Source organism: Aquarana catesbeiana, linkage group LG02 (assembly GCF_042186555.1).
Source record: "Aquarana catesbeiana isolate 2022-GZ linkage group LG02, ASM4218655v1, whole genome shotgun sequence".
Lineage (NCBI taxonomy): Eukaryota > Metazoa > Chordata > Amphibia > Anura > Ranidae > Aquarana > Aquarana catesbeiana.
Window position 1 is genome coordinate 404,062,678 of NC_133325.1, and position 14,443 is coordinate 404,077,120.

Sequence of the window (14,443 nt, forward strand, 5' to 3'; positions counted from 1 at the left end):
TTAAACATGAGAGTGTATACTTTCAACCCATATCCATTATATATCTATAGCTTGAATATGTTTTGGTAAATACCTGACAAAGCTAAAATTGTGCCTGTGTCTAAATATATAGGGACCTAACTGTATATACTGGAATTTTTTTTTTTTTTACTGCTACTAATGGCAGTGATCAGCGACTTACACAACACTGGCTGTGAAGGGGTTAACATATAAGGCAATCTAGAGGTTAAACGTGTGCCTAACAATGTAAAGTGTGTATAATGCATGCTACTTTTACTAACAGATCTCTGCTTTGCAGGGATATGAAACAGATTGTTCCCACTGTACAGAGCCCTGTGTTGACTGTCCGACTACAGAGAACTGAGCAATCCAGGACACCAGGCAATCACGATTTGTGAACTGCGTGGTGTTATGCAGATTTAACAAATCTGTATGCATCCATTCAGGACAATCAAAACGTTAGAAATACGCCCATTTTTTAAACAGATTCACACAATAATTGTTCTAAGAATATCCAAGTGATTTTAAGTGTTAAAAGTGCTTGTTAACACAATGTGTTGAAAAATCTGTTACAGGTCGGCATTCATTTACTTTTCTCCATAAACGCAGGAATGGCTGCTGCTCCATCTATTACATCTCAGGGCCAGTTGAATTTCAAGAAATGCTACATGAGTGCCAGTAGGGTCTGCCATCTTGGCAATCAGGCACATATCATTTAGTGTTCATTGTTCTTGGTGGAGAAGCTGCCTGTCTATGGCTGCCTTACAGTGTGAAAGATCACAATATGTGAGCAACAATAGACATTTAGAAAACCATGTTTATGATTAGGCTCTGAAGGAAACAACCGTTCCCCAACTCTCACAATATAGGTTAGTTCCAGACAATGACTCAGTGAGTAGGTCTAGAATTATATGTGGCATATGGGTCTAGGAGAGACTTCTTTGCTCTTGGCCAAATCACACAGGTGTTTTGTGACAGATATCCTTCTCAAGTCTAAACAAAGGCTGAAGATTACAAAACAACAATGATAAAATGTAGCCCCTCTTAAGTGGTGCCATACAATTTTTTTTTCTCTTCAGCCTGCATTAACAATCTAACAGATTCTCCATCCATGCTAAAACAGCGCAGATGGACAAACCTCCTGTTGCAGCTATTGTATGCTGACACCGAGCAGTGCTTGCAACCGATTGGATGCAGGTGCAGTTTGGCCAACAGTTTCCTGTAATTAGATTTTTTTAATCCAGGGATTTCAAACAGGAGGCCACCCACTGAGTGAATTTCAGGGACTTCATCAAGAAACAGTCAAATCTTGCTCTGTGTATGACCAGATTTAGGAATCAGCTTATCTAATCTAAAGGGAAATCAAATACCAATCCCACAAACAGCCATAATGAAGAGGATAAATCTGTAAGAAATTACACTCGTGGGGTTGATTTACTAAAACTGAAGAGTGCAAAATCTGGCGCAATTCTGCACAGAAATCAATCAGCTTCCATAATAGAACAAGCTGAAGTTAGAAGCTGATTGGTTACCATGCACAGCTGCACCAGATTTTGCACTCTCCTGTTTTAGTAAATCAACCTCTTGGTGTCCACACTATGCCCTTCAGTCCCTGTCTAGTGACAGGTGTCAGAGCAGGATGTGAGAAGTAAGCTCCCATGCTATTAAAGTGTATGTAAACCCCAACCACGGTCTGTCAAATATACCATTTAGGCTTTGTTCACACTGCTGCGGTGCAAATTACAGCTATTTATGAGTGTGACGGATGCACAAATTCACAGTGCAATTTCTGTGTGCAATTCTGATGCAAATTTGATGTGAATATGTGAGGGGACTGGCCACAGCTGCAATTGTATGTCTGTCCAAAAGAATGTGAACACAGGATTGCGATTTTATTCCGGTCCCACTGAAGTCTATGGAGCCGAATTCACACCGCACGGGATCAAACTTGCACATAACCCTTTTTTTAGCCGCATCAGAATCTCACCGCATTGATGTGAACGACCTTCATTGAAAACAATGTTATTTCAGATGACATGTGAATTGATGCATTTGGAACGGATCAAAATTGCATCAGAATTCGCATCAGTGTGAACTGGACCTACAAGCATTTTGTTATATCTGTATAATTGCAAAGAAAAAAAAAAACTGTTGATCCTGTCAGAAATTCAGCACTGTCCCCTGTCCGCTGCACATGTCCAGTGTTATCTCAAGGAAAGTAATTAGCCCTCCTAGTTCCTATTATGAACTACAAAGGAAAACTAAGCAGGGCTGACTACACTTAATCGATTCAAACCGTCTATGTACAGGCTGATAGTACCAAGTTGATGCATACACAACTTGGGTACAACCAGCATGTCCAATTTTTCATTTGGTTATTGCCAGCGATTATAGCCGCTAGCAATAATCACTGTGTTCTCCTGGCAGGGACGGCTCCCTGTGCGCCTCCACTGGAAGAACACAATAGATCTGCAGGAGGGATTCCCCCATCAACAGACTGTGTTGATGGGGGAATCCAGCGATATTCCTCGATGTAACCCTAGGTTGCAGAAAAGAAAGTTGCACCATCTATGGCCAGCTTTAGTCCAAAATGTTCTGTGCTGTCAGCCTACATCAGGACTTAGGAGCAGAATACATTTCTGGCAGATCAACGTGTATTTTGCTGTACCATTCCAGACCATTTAAAGAGGTCAAATACAGGGACATAGGCAAATATTGCAAATATGTACTGCCTAGGTTTAAAATTCTATTTTGTCCAGACATACAATTTTAAAAATGTTTGTGTGGAGATCGGAATGAACAGCCTAAAAACAGACTGGGACCACATTAGGTAGAAATTCTTAAACTGGCTAAAGGCCACAGAGAAAAAGAACAAACCATGGAAAAAACAAAAAAAGGCCAGTTCTTGGTTTATCACAAGCATCCTTACAATGCCCATCTACTTACTAAATGCTTGCTACACATCTACAGAATCCCTAGCCTACAGAAGTCTTGTTGCATTGCACTACATACAAATCCCTAAAACCTATATGCAAGAAAAAAGTATTCTACATGAATTTGCGACAGGTAGGAGGATGTGGTAAAAGCCAGTACTGTGCTATTATTTTTCTGGTGAGGTACAAGAGTTATGTAAGCGCTATATAAACTGCAGGAGTATACAGCTCTTCAGCCAATGCCCCGTAGAGACATATTAGTCAGCCTAATGGAACTTGTACTGTATAAGTCTGATCAATGACAGTTACATCTCTCCAATATCTTACCAGCTTAAAGTGTTACTAAACCCACAACAGTAAAATCAGTCTGTATATGCAGTAAATCATGCTCGTTATACTTGCTGTGGAACCCAAGCAGTTAATCCTGCACATTGTGCAAAAAGGCTGTTTGATCCTGCCTTCTCTGATCAACTCCTTCTTTTACTGTCCCCAATCCATCTTCTGATAATACAGAGCCTTGAAAGCACTCTGCACACGCTTTTTTTGGGGGGAGGCTGCTTGTGATCAGCACAGGGGCAATCAGCACTGTCTAGACAGATGGTCAGGGGTTCTGCAAACTCATAGAAAAGTCAGAGAATGAAAACTCCTCCTACAAGCTTTAACCAGTGCTCGGCTGGACACCCATTTTGGCACAAATTTTTGTCTGAATTAGGACCTGAAATGGACAAAAGATGCACAGGACTCCTGTGCAATTCGCACTGCAGCTGCTGTGGAGATGTGTGAACCAGCTCCATAGAGAGCCTGCCACAATCTCCTGCTATGCGAATTGGATGCAGCGAAACCACATCCAATTCGCAACAGTGTGAACCCAGCCTGATAGAAGTCACAAGACTGCTATATACCGCTGACGAGAAAAAGTATTTAGCAACTTATATTTACTTTGTACTGTGGAAGACCAGATATAGCGAATGCAGGGTCCTGCGTTTAGTAACACTTTAAGACACTTCCATAGCATATGCAACAGGTCTCCATTGTCAATTTTACACTTGGGACATACCGGGGAGTCTTGTCTGCCCCAAGCAAAAAGTTGTACTGGTGTTCTATATGACTGGTGCAGAATAAAAATTTGGGATCGTTTTTGAGCAGCGGAGACAGAGACCACTGGTTCAGATGCCAGGACTAGTTCCCATTATTCTACATGAATAGCATCACCTCTGTCTGGGTTGTCCAGCAACCTAAACACACATGGCAAATCCTTAACACTTTCTTCTGTAATCCTAAAATGTTTGAAGTATTAGTGCTTGCACAAAATGACATGCGCCGGAAACAATGGTGAATAAGCAGAATTCATCTGCTGTTTTGTAGGATTGCTGAAAGTCTGTTACATTTTAATTGTTTTCTTCTACCTATTGTTATAATAGATAGACCAATGCCAAAACAAATGATTTTCTTTATCTTAAAAAGACATCAATGTATCAAATGGATTCAAAGGTAACCTAACACAGAGGAGACCCCTGACCAACCTAAACGATAACAGCAAGCATACAACATATCAGGTTATTTATGTTACATAAACTTCATGCATTTAATCATTTTCAAATGGTCCAGATGATTAATCGCGTATATAAACACAATTGGAGGCTATTTCCCTTTGTTAAACCTCTGAGATTAATCTCACAATCGCCTTGCGTGGTAGAATGGTATACACTTCAAGATCTTTTAATCTCAGATTAAAAATCATTCATGTAGCTCAGACCTATAGAAACTGACACATTCACACAAAGTGTTTTTGCCCATTACAGCATCAGCAAGGTCTAGGAAAATCACGTATTCCTTTTTTTTCATGTTACAGAGCAAACTGAGTAAGTTTGTTTATTAGTAGACAGACCACTGGTTGGCACGATACATGACTATGGCAGTGAGAATGTTACAAAAAATAAAGAATTACAAAAGAAATGCCTGGACTAAATCATCCATCAATAACTAATAGACTGGTTACATTACTGATACAAACCAATCCGGAAGTCTATAGAATTCTTATTTGCTTTGTAGATGTTACATTATATATGATTGAGCAAAGTCCTTGTTGAAGGATTCTCTTGATAATGAGCCAAGTCATTTTCCATAAAGCTCACACACATCTGTCACAGCTTAATAAACCTGTACGTTTTCTAATGTAGGGTGCTGTGACTGACCCCATACAACCTTATTCCATCCTTCTCAGCCACAACTGTTACTTGCTGCTACTATGTTGTACATTTAGAAACTATGTTATGTGTTATTCCAATGAGGTTTACATGATTTCCTCTTTTTCTCGGCTAGTAAAAACACTTGTTATTGTAGTGAAAGCTGACCTATAGTACAAAACGTAATGGCAGATAACCCTCAAGTAGCATGTGGATTCTAATCACTGTCAGGTGCCCACTAGAAAAAAGGGAACGTGGTTGATGCCTAGTCAATGGTCATGTGATCTGCGATGGAGATTCTTAGAAAGGGTTATTCGGAGTGAGCTGGCTAATCAGTGACTCAGCCTCAACAGTGAACCTTCCTGTAAGAATGAGTTCATGAGGCCAATGTCTTGTTCTGCTCCAATATCAGAGGGAGACCAAAACTGGTCATTTAGAAGGTATATCTGCCAACGGTATATATTGCATTCTCTAGATCCTCCTTTCCTACCTCATCAACATGAATGATGTTTTTAAATAAAACCTTTTTTTGTTACATACTTTGTTTTAGACCCAGTGACATCATCTCTGGGTCTTTGTGCTTCTCCATGCAATGCAGGGAGATCATGACTGATGGGAGGGGCCTGAAGGGTGCTCTACATAGCTTCCTAAAGACATCGCTGCACCCTACCTCAGTGCTCCCCCCCAAGAGCCCTCAGCCTTGATACAAGCAGTGGTCTGGCTCTTGGGAGGTGTTGTGCAAATATCAAAATGCCTTGACGGGTAAATATCAGTCTAGAGCAGTGGTTCTCAACCCTGTCCTCAAGTACCCCCAACAGGCCATGTTTGCAGGTTTTCCTTTATCTTGCACAGGTGCATTAATTCACAGTCAATGGCTTGGTAATTTGGACAGCTATTTTATCTAAGAGAAATTCCCAAAACATGGCCTGTTGGGGGTATTTTAGGACTGGTCTAGAGGAGTGGTTATTCTTACATAGAATGCACTGAACATGCGGCATGCCCTAGACAACACCCACATGTGATGCTGAGCCTCTATGATTGAAAAACTTAGATTTGATGAATGAAAGTGATGGGCCAGGTACAGCAAGGCCTTTCTCAACTTTTCCAACACATAGGAACCCATGAACCTATGAAATACACTTTCCGGTCTCAGGGAACCCCTGCTAACAATTACTATATCTACAACTCATGATACATTAGTGTGGAGGTCACTGGGAAGAATGCTGCTTATTGTGGTCATTGGGAAGAATGACCCCCTTACAGATAGCTAAAAAGATCAATGGTGCGAGCTGAAACTTATCCAAGAGGCAAAAATTGCTCATAGTTCAAGAAACCCCTAGCAACCTTTGGAGGAACCCTAGAAACCCTGCTCTAGATGATGCTGGACATTTGCCCACCAGGAAAAGAGATGGTCTCTATCTGACTTGTGGCAGCTTCTAATGCATTTCTTAATGCAACAAGTCAAGAGCCTGTACAACTGTGCAAGACTAAAAGTAACCCAGCAATTCAGCTTTAAACAGCAAGTACATTTTGTGGTACTTTCATATAGGTCTGCTATAAATCTGTAATGCGTATTGGTGTGTATTGCATTGCCTGCAGATATCCCTGCAGTCACCGCATATTGCCCTGATCGGTTACCTTGTGGTGCTGTAAAGATTAACAGAAACTGTTGAAATTCGTGAAAGTTGCTCTAGCTGCCCCCTTCTGCTCTCTCCTCCATTCATATTACTATAATCACATAATGCATCACCTTCTGTGAATTGGCAATGGTGATGCTGTCAACCAACTCTTCCTCCGTTATGACAAGTTCTAGGAATGGTGGAATGAACAGAAGTGGGGCAGGTGGCTGACAACTTTTGTGAGTAGCAGCAGCTTGTTAACCTCAGTAGCATCAGAAGACAGATGCCCAGGGCAGTATCCAGCGACTGTGAAGGAGACGTTGCAAGAAGATTTTTTATCATTAGCAGACACCTGCAGGTAATGGAACAGACACCGGTATACATAACTAATGTGTGGTACTGTATTCCAAAAATATAATAACTTCTAATAATAATCATCTTCTATAAGTTATTGTTGGCAAAGTATTAGTATAGGTTTCACTTCTAATATCCATAGCACATTCAAACACATTAGTTATACTAACACGTCAATGAGTAATAATGTGAAAATCCCCAAATGTGGGCTACAGCATCCACGTTACTGACGTGAGGCCAAGAGCTGCAACCATTCAGCTGTTCCAGTTATGGCTGCACATTACAAATATTCCAATCATGATTCATCATTAACTCTTCCTGGCTGCTGTGCCTCTTTCCACTCTTCACATCTGCAAATACTGTTAACAGATGACTGCACACCGCACAGAGGGCCTGTCACACACTGCGCCAGTGATAAGCCCAAAACATGGGTTCTTTTATCATGCGTTATACACCTTCATGTTGAGTGTTCCTGTTACACCCCTTATTCTTGCTGCTGCTACACCCTTGTTATACCTTCGCCTGTTAGAGCCCGATCTGTGTTACACCCAATGCTGCCTTGTGTTCCTGTTACACCCTACCTACAGTCATTGCGACGCTATAGATCCGGGTAACTGCTGGTGGCTGGGTCCAGATTGCAGCAATGGTTATAAATAAACCCAACTCTATTTTGGCTGAGTGCTTTTTGGAAGTTTTGGACCCCTTTCACTCAGGCTTTCCAAATTTCCCTGTCAGTGTTTCAGGTGGACCTGATCAGAAGCTCCATGCAAGTCTATGGGAGGTGGATGTTAGTAGACTTGTGTCAGTTTACACCTAACTACCTCCAGGTCCATGCAGGTACAAAAAAAAAAAAAAAAAAACACAGAAAAGTGCTGTGTCCTTTACAGTTTCTGGGCCAAAGTGTGATGGGTCAAAGGTAGTCTAATGTAAACAGACTCAAGGCCATTTACATCTGGCTACCTATAGAGCCATCACAGATCCGCCACAGTCTGCTCTCAAAAAGCAGACAAAAACTGGACAGCATGAATATCACAAAACTGACACCCATCCCATTCACCTCAAATACAGCACAGGATCTGCTCATGGATACCCTGTTGAATGGAGAGTGTCAAAGTAGCCTAACGCTGGTCATAAACAATACAATCTAACAGCACAGTCTCCTGTAGATTTACCAAACCTATATAATATGGGGTCAAACCTAAACAGTTCATTGATTTGTTTCCAATCAGGCAATATGCCTTGCACTACATAGTTGATGTAAGATCTAAAACACTATACAATCTGACAGTACAATCTCCTATAAGCCCCTTTCACACGACTTCTGATCAGGTCCACCTGTCAGTTTTTCAGACAGATCTGGCCTTGTTATGTGGCCATTGCACCCAGTTTTGCAGCTGGAACATGACAGAACTCCATTCCACCACCTCTGGCTCTCACCTTCCACTCTTGCTATACGCTGTCACTTGTAAACAAAGAAGCACCCCTAAACCCTGCCCCCTGTACACAGCACACCCCAGTACCCTGTAAACAGCGCACCCCTGCTGTACATAGCGTACCCCTGTACCCTGTAAACAGCGCACCCCTGCTGTACATAGCGTACCCCTGCACCCTGTAAACAGCGCACCCCTGTACATAGTTCACCCCTGTACACAGCGCACCCCTGTACCCTGTAAATAGCGCACCCCTGTACACAGCGCACCCCTGTACCCTGTAAATAGCGCACCCCTGTACCCTGTGCACCCCTGTACCCAGTACATAGTGCACCCCTGTACCCAGCGCACCCCTGTACACAGCACACCCCTGTGCCCTGTACACAGTGCACCCCTGTACCCTGTACATAGTGCACCCCTGGAACTTCATTCTGTACATAACGCACTCTGAACGCAGCATAATCCTGAACTCTGATACAACTGTCCCTTTGAGGGGAACCATACTGCGGACGCGACACATGATGAAATGGCATTTGACACCCTGGATCTAGACTGATCGGAGGGCAGTCGGGTGTAGGCGGATGGCGGGTCTCTTTACACCCACCAGTCCATATAGCAGTGCGGGCTCTGTCCATGTCTACCTTGCAGAAACTGAGCGGACACGGATCTGTCATCCTCCCACCCTGATCAGCAGGAGATGTGTGAGTGGATCCCCTGCTAATCCGAACGCAGCAAACTCCATATGAAAGTGACCTTAGCTCTCCAATCATCTATGTAGTACAAGGAGCTACCTGATTAGATACCAATTGAATGGATTGTTTAGGCTTGTTCTCATAATATAGAGTTTTGGTAAATCTCACCACACGTTATAATCTGACTGCACAATTTCCTTTGGATCTACCAACAAGTATACAGTGCTGTCAGATTGTAACGTGTATGGTGTCCCTAAATGGGATTGTACTGTGTATGGCCAGATTGTACATGGAGGCTGTATAGAGTATAGCAGCAGGAGGCTGGACCCCCTCCCATGGTGTGTATGTGTCAGTAATGAGATGGAAGTCAGTGTACACAGTGCTGTCAGAGCTGAGTGTAGGACTTTACAGTGTCCCACCCAGGACTGCTCCTTCCCAGTGTTGTCCTGTCACATCCTCTGTCATGGGCCTGTCACTGCCCTCAGCCTTCTCCTCATGAACATAGCAGCATCCTCCAGGGAATCCTGCCAGCCTCAGCCCCCCCCGTCATGTGCACAGCCGCCTGTACCTTTATATCTCTCCAGCACTCCCTCATACGCCCGTACGAACTCATTCTCCTGGTTTCGATCCACCGGGAGCTGCCCCGGGATATACCCGGACATGGCGACTTATCCTCCAGCTGTGTGCCCGGTGCCCGCCGGTCTGTCCTGTGCCTATGGATTCGACTTCCGGCTCCTGTCCCCGCCCCGTCAGAGCTGAGGGAAGGGGACAGCCAGTCGGTTGATAGGATAGTATACCTGGCAGTCTGGAGTGTGGGCGGGACACACAGCGGACACTCGGGGAACTACCATCACACTCAGCGAGGAGCATGGAGCCATCTAGAGGCAGCCGGCTGAATTACACCAGACCACACCAAAAAACGAAAAGCAAAACTTTTTTTTTCCCATGGATAGAGTTAGACCCTATGCACACTATTAGATTTTCTGCGGATTTTTGTCTCCAGTTTTACCAAAACCACATAATTTCAGGTCAAACCTTAATACTGCGTACATACGATCAGACATTCCGACAACAAAATCCATGTTTTTTTCCGACGAATGATGGCTCAAACTTGTCTTGCATACACACAGTTACACAAATCTTTTTGGAAATTCCGAACGTGAAGAAGGCAGTGACGTACAACACGTACAACGAGCCGAGAAAAATGAAGTTCAATAGCCAGTGCGGCTCTTCTGCTTGATTCCGAGCATGTGTGGAACTTTGTGCGTCGGAACTGTGTACACACGATCGGAATGTACGACAACGGATTTTGTTGTTGGAAAATTTGAGATCCAGATCTCAAATTTTGTGTGACAGAAATTCCGATGGAAAATGTCCGATGGAGCCTACACACGGTCGGAATTTCTGACAGCAAGCTCCCATCGAAAAATCCGACCGTTGTCGGAAAATTTGAGAACCTGCTTTCAAATTTTTGTTGTCGGAAATTCCGACGACAAATGTCTGATGGAGCCTACACACGGTCGGAATTTCCGACAACAAGCTCCCATTGAACATTTGTTGTTGGAAATTCTGAGCATGTGTACGGGGCATAAGAGTTTAAATTTGTATGCAATCAGGCAGGCCCTTGCACTACATGGTTTTGGTAAATCTATGACATAAATCTAATCTAATAGTGTGTATGGGGCATTAAGGCTGACCATACATTTTACAATTCTCTTGTACAATGTTCCTTTAGATTTATCAAAACCATATAATATGAGGTCAAACCTAAACATGTCAGTCAGGGAGTTGGGTGGAAGATGGAGAAGCAGTGCAGAGAAGTCTGGGGGGAGGTTTACTTGGGGCGGGAGCTCAGGAGGCTGGCCTGGAAGGATCCCACCACAGGAGGTAGTTGGAGGGGTTCAAGCCGGAGAGGCAGCGGAGAGCGCAAGGCAAGACAGTGAGTAGATCAGTGCAGGGACAGACAAGGAGTAGAGCCTGCTAGCTGTAGCAGTGCTCTCCTGAAGACAGATGCAAATCTTCATCCAGCCTTGCCCTGGAAACAGAAGTTTGTGTGAGGTGCTGTTCACTCCACATGTGCTACTTTACCAAGGGGCTGAGTGTTCCTCGCTTGTAATGGGCTGTTGCTGAACTAGCTAAAGACTGTTTGTTCCTCCAGGATCCAGCAGAAGCTGTGCAAGGGAACCAAGTTTGTGCAGGAGGAAGGAAGTAGAGGAATCTTTAACCGCTTCAGCCCCAGAAGACTTTACCCCCTTCCTGACCAGAGCACTTTTTGCGATTCGGCACTGCGTCGCTTTAACTGACGCGACGTGGAACCCAAACAAAATTGGCGTCCTTTTTTCCCACAAATAGAGCTTTCTTTTGTTGGTATTTTATCACCTCTGCGTTTTTTATTTTTTGCGCTATAAACAAAAAAAGAGCAACAATTTTGAAAAAAAAGCTATATTTTTTTACTTTTTGCTATAATAATTATCCCCCAAAAATATATAAAAAAACTATTTTTTTCCTCAGTTTAGGCTGATATGTATTCTTCTACATATTTTTGGTAAAAAAAATTGCAATAAGCGTATATTGATTGGTTTGTGCAGTTATAGTTATAGCGTCTACAAAATAGGGGATAGTTTTATGGCATTTTTATTATTAATTTTTTTTTTAGTAGTAATGGCGGCGATCTGCGATTTTTTTTTTTTTTTTTTTATCGTGACTGCAACATTATGGCAGACACATCGGACACTTTTGACACTATTTTGGAACCATTGTCATTTATATAGCGATGCAAAGATCACTGTGTAAATGACACTGGCAGGGAAGGGGTTAAACACTAGGGGGCGATCAAGGGGTTAAGTGTGTCCTAGGGAGTGTTTCTAACTGTGGGGGGGATGGGCTACCACTGACATGACAGCGATCACTGCTCCCGATGACAGAGAGCAGTAGATCTCTGTCATGTCACTAGGCAGAACGGGGAAATGCCTTGTGTACATAGGCACTTCCCCGCTCTGCGGCTCCGTGACACAATCGCAGGACACCGGCGGACATCGAGTCTGCGGGTCCCGCGGGCAAGGTCATGCTACATGGCGGGCGTGCGCGTGTTAGCCCCGCCAATTAAAGGGGATGTACAGGTACGCTCATTTGCCCACTGCTGCCATTGTGCCGACTTATGTCGGCGTGCAGCAGTCTGCAAGTGGTTAAATAGAGAGGAAGTTGTCCCTGGTTTTGTTTGAGGGACATTTTCCAGTTGGGCATCTTATAATCCCTTATCCCATCCAATTTATTATCCCCTAATAAAACAACAAGCCAAAGGACTGATTTCTGTGTCTGGATGCCAGAAGGAAATGCTGTGTGACTGTCTGTGCAGCAGTGGGGAATCCTGGCATCAGCAACTCCTATGGGGTGGTGCTACATGTGTACTACCTAAAATTTAGCATTTTATTTCTCAGTGATCATAAATTGGACACAGAGGGTCAATCTCCCTAACGGGGACACAGACAGCAATAAGAACTGACAGGGGTTCTAATCCCTCTTCATTCTATCCAAAAGTTAAGTGTTGCCTTTAATTATACTTTAAACTTCTGGTCTCAACATGACACATGAATTCACTACCCAAGCCATTTTAAATTGAATGTTATTAAAGTGGAGCTTTTCAGTACTTTTACAGTTCTGCTTGCATCCATTCTCAGCATGTGACAACATATAGCTGTAACCATTTTCAAAAAAGCTGCTTCCATCACAAACATCAATATTAACTGGGGAAAGTATTAAACACAATTATTGCACTGGTAGGATACAAAACCTGCTGGCAACAGCGCAATAAGATGGATTGTGAGTAACAAATATAAATAAAAAGTTGCAACGCTGAACAATAAATAAGAGAAATAAAATGTGACAAAAAATATAGTCTATATAGCAAAACAGTTCATATTGTTATCCACGGTAACCAAACAAGGTGCAAATTCCATCGGATGGAAACTTCAGTGATGTGCATTCAATCTGAGTTAATGTGACAAATCAATGAATCGGTCAACCAAGTGCACTTCCAACAAAAAACAAAAGGGTTACCTCCTTACCAGAAACAGTGCACTCTATGTTATAAGAGTTAGAAGCACTGTATGTACACCCAAAATAGGAAGCCCAATATTTCTCCTCTCCTTATTTTCCTTTTTTTCCTTTTTTCTTTTTTTTTAATTCTTTATTTAAGGTATGCAGTTGAACATGGCGGTATGGCATTACATATCACAGTCAATGAAATCCATTAATAGACAATAATACAACCATGTCAAAGTATCAATGAAATAACAGGCAAGGTCCGAGTACAGCAATATAAGGTATCTGTCAACCGTGGGCAATAGCTTCTACAACAGTGGTCATCAACCCTGTCCTCAGGGCCCACTAACAAGCCAGGTTTTATGTATTACCTTGGGGAGATGCAGAGTAGAATACTGCAATCACTGAGCAGCAAATGATATAACCTGTGATGTATTTCAGTTATCTTGCAAACCTGGCCTGTTAGTGGGCCCTGAGGACAGGGTTGATGAACACTGCTCTACAACACAAATATCCTGTTTTATAACCTGTAGTGTTGTGGGAACCCCAAATCTCCCCTCTTATGATGGTGAAGGTGGTATCATTGTTAATAATAAGGCTCACTTTATCATGAATATGGGGGACAAACAGAAAACACCCACATAGTGTAAAACTGTAAACATATTTATTAAGACAGAATAGTGCTAGTAACTAACAGTATAGCAGATAAAATCCAGCATATAAACAGATATTTGTTCTAAGTTCCTTGTTGTTTCAGTGTACGTGGTGGTGTCACAAGCATGGACTCCACCCTACACGTTTCATCAGAATTGACATCAGCGTTTTCCATTTATTCCCATGTTCATCATGATGGAGTGACTCTTGTTACTAACCATGATATCACCTTCACCATCATAAGAGGGGAGAAATATCGGCCTTCCTATTTTGGGTTTACATACAGCACTTCTGACTCTTATAACTTCCACTGTTTCTGGTAAAGAGGCAATATTACATTGGCAGGGTTCTAACCTTTTGCTACTCTAAACCAAAATCAGTTTGTTCTGACTACACATACAAATTAAGTGCTGAGCAATCTTCATACACTCATGCCACCAAGAGGCTGGCAATAGACGGGGGATGTTCTTTCCTGCAACCACGGGGGAATCCCTCCGGCAAAGCCTGTGTTTTCCTGGCATGGGGCGGGGGAAG

General features: G+C 42.8%; 1 protein-coding gene across 11 annotated transcripts in view; it reads right to left on the minus strand.

Moving 5' to 3' along the window:
* Nucleotides 1–14,443, minus strand: part of MACF1 (microtubule actin crosslinking factor 1) — a 437,650-nt gene that overhangs the window by 349,813 nt on the left and 73,394 nt on the right. Inside the window, exon 1 of one of the 11 annotated variants that reach the window (XM_073615319.1) lies at nucleotides 9,783–9,967. The exons of the other annotated variants lie outside the window; for them this stretch is intronic. Within the exon in view, the coding sequence (XP_073471420.1) occupies nucleotides 9,783–9,876 (94 nt within the window). The 5' untranslated portion in view covers nucleotides 9,877–9,967. Of the gene's footprint in view, nucleotides 1–9,782; nucleotides 9,968–14,443 lie in introns of those variants that run through there. 11 annotated transcript variants of the gene reach the window in all.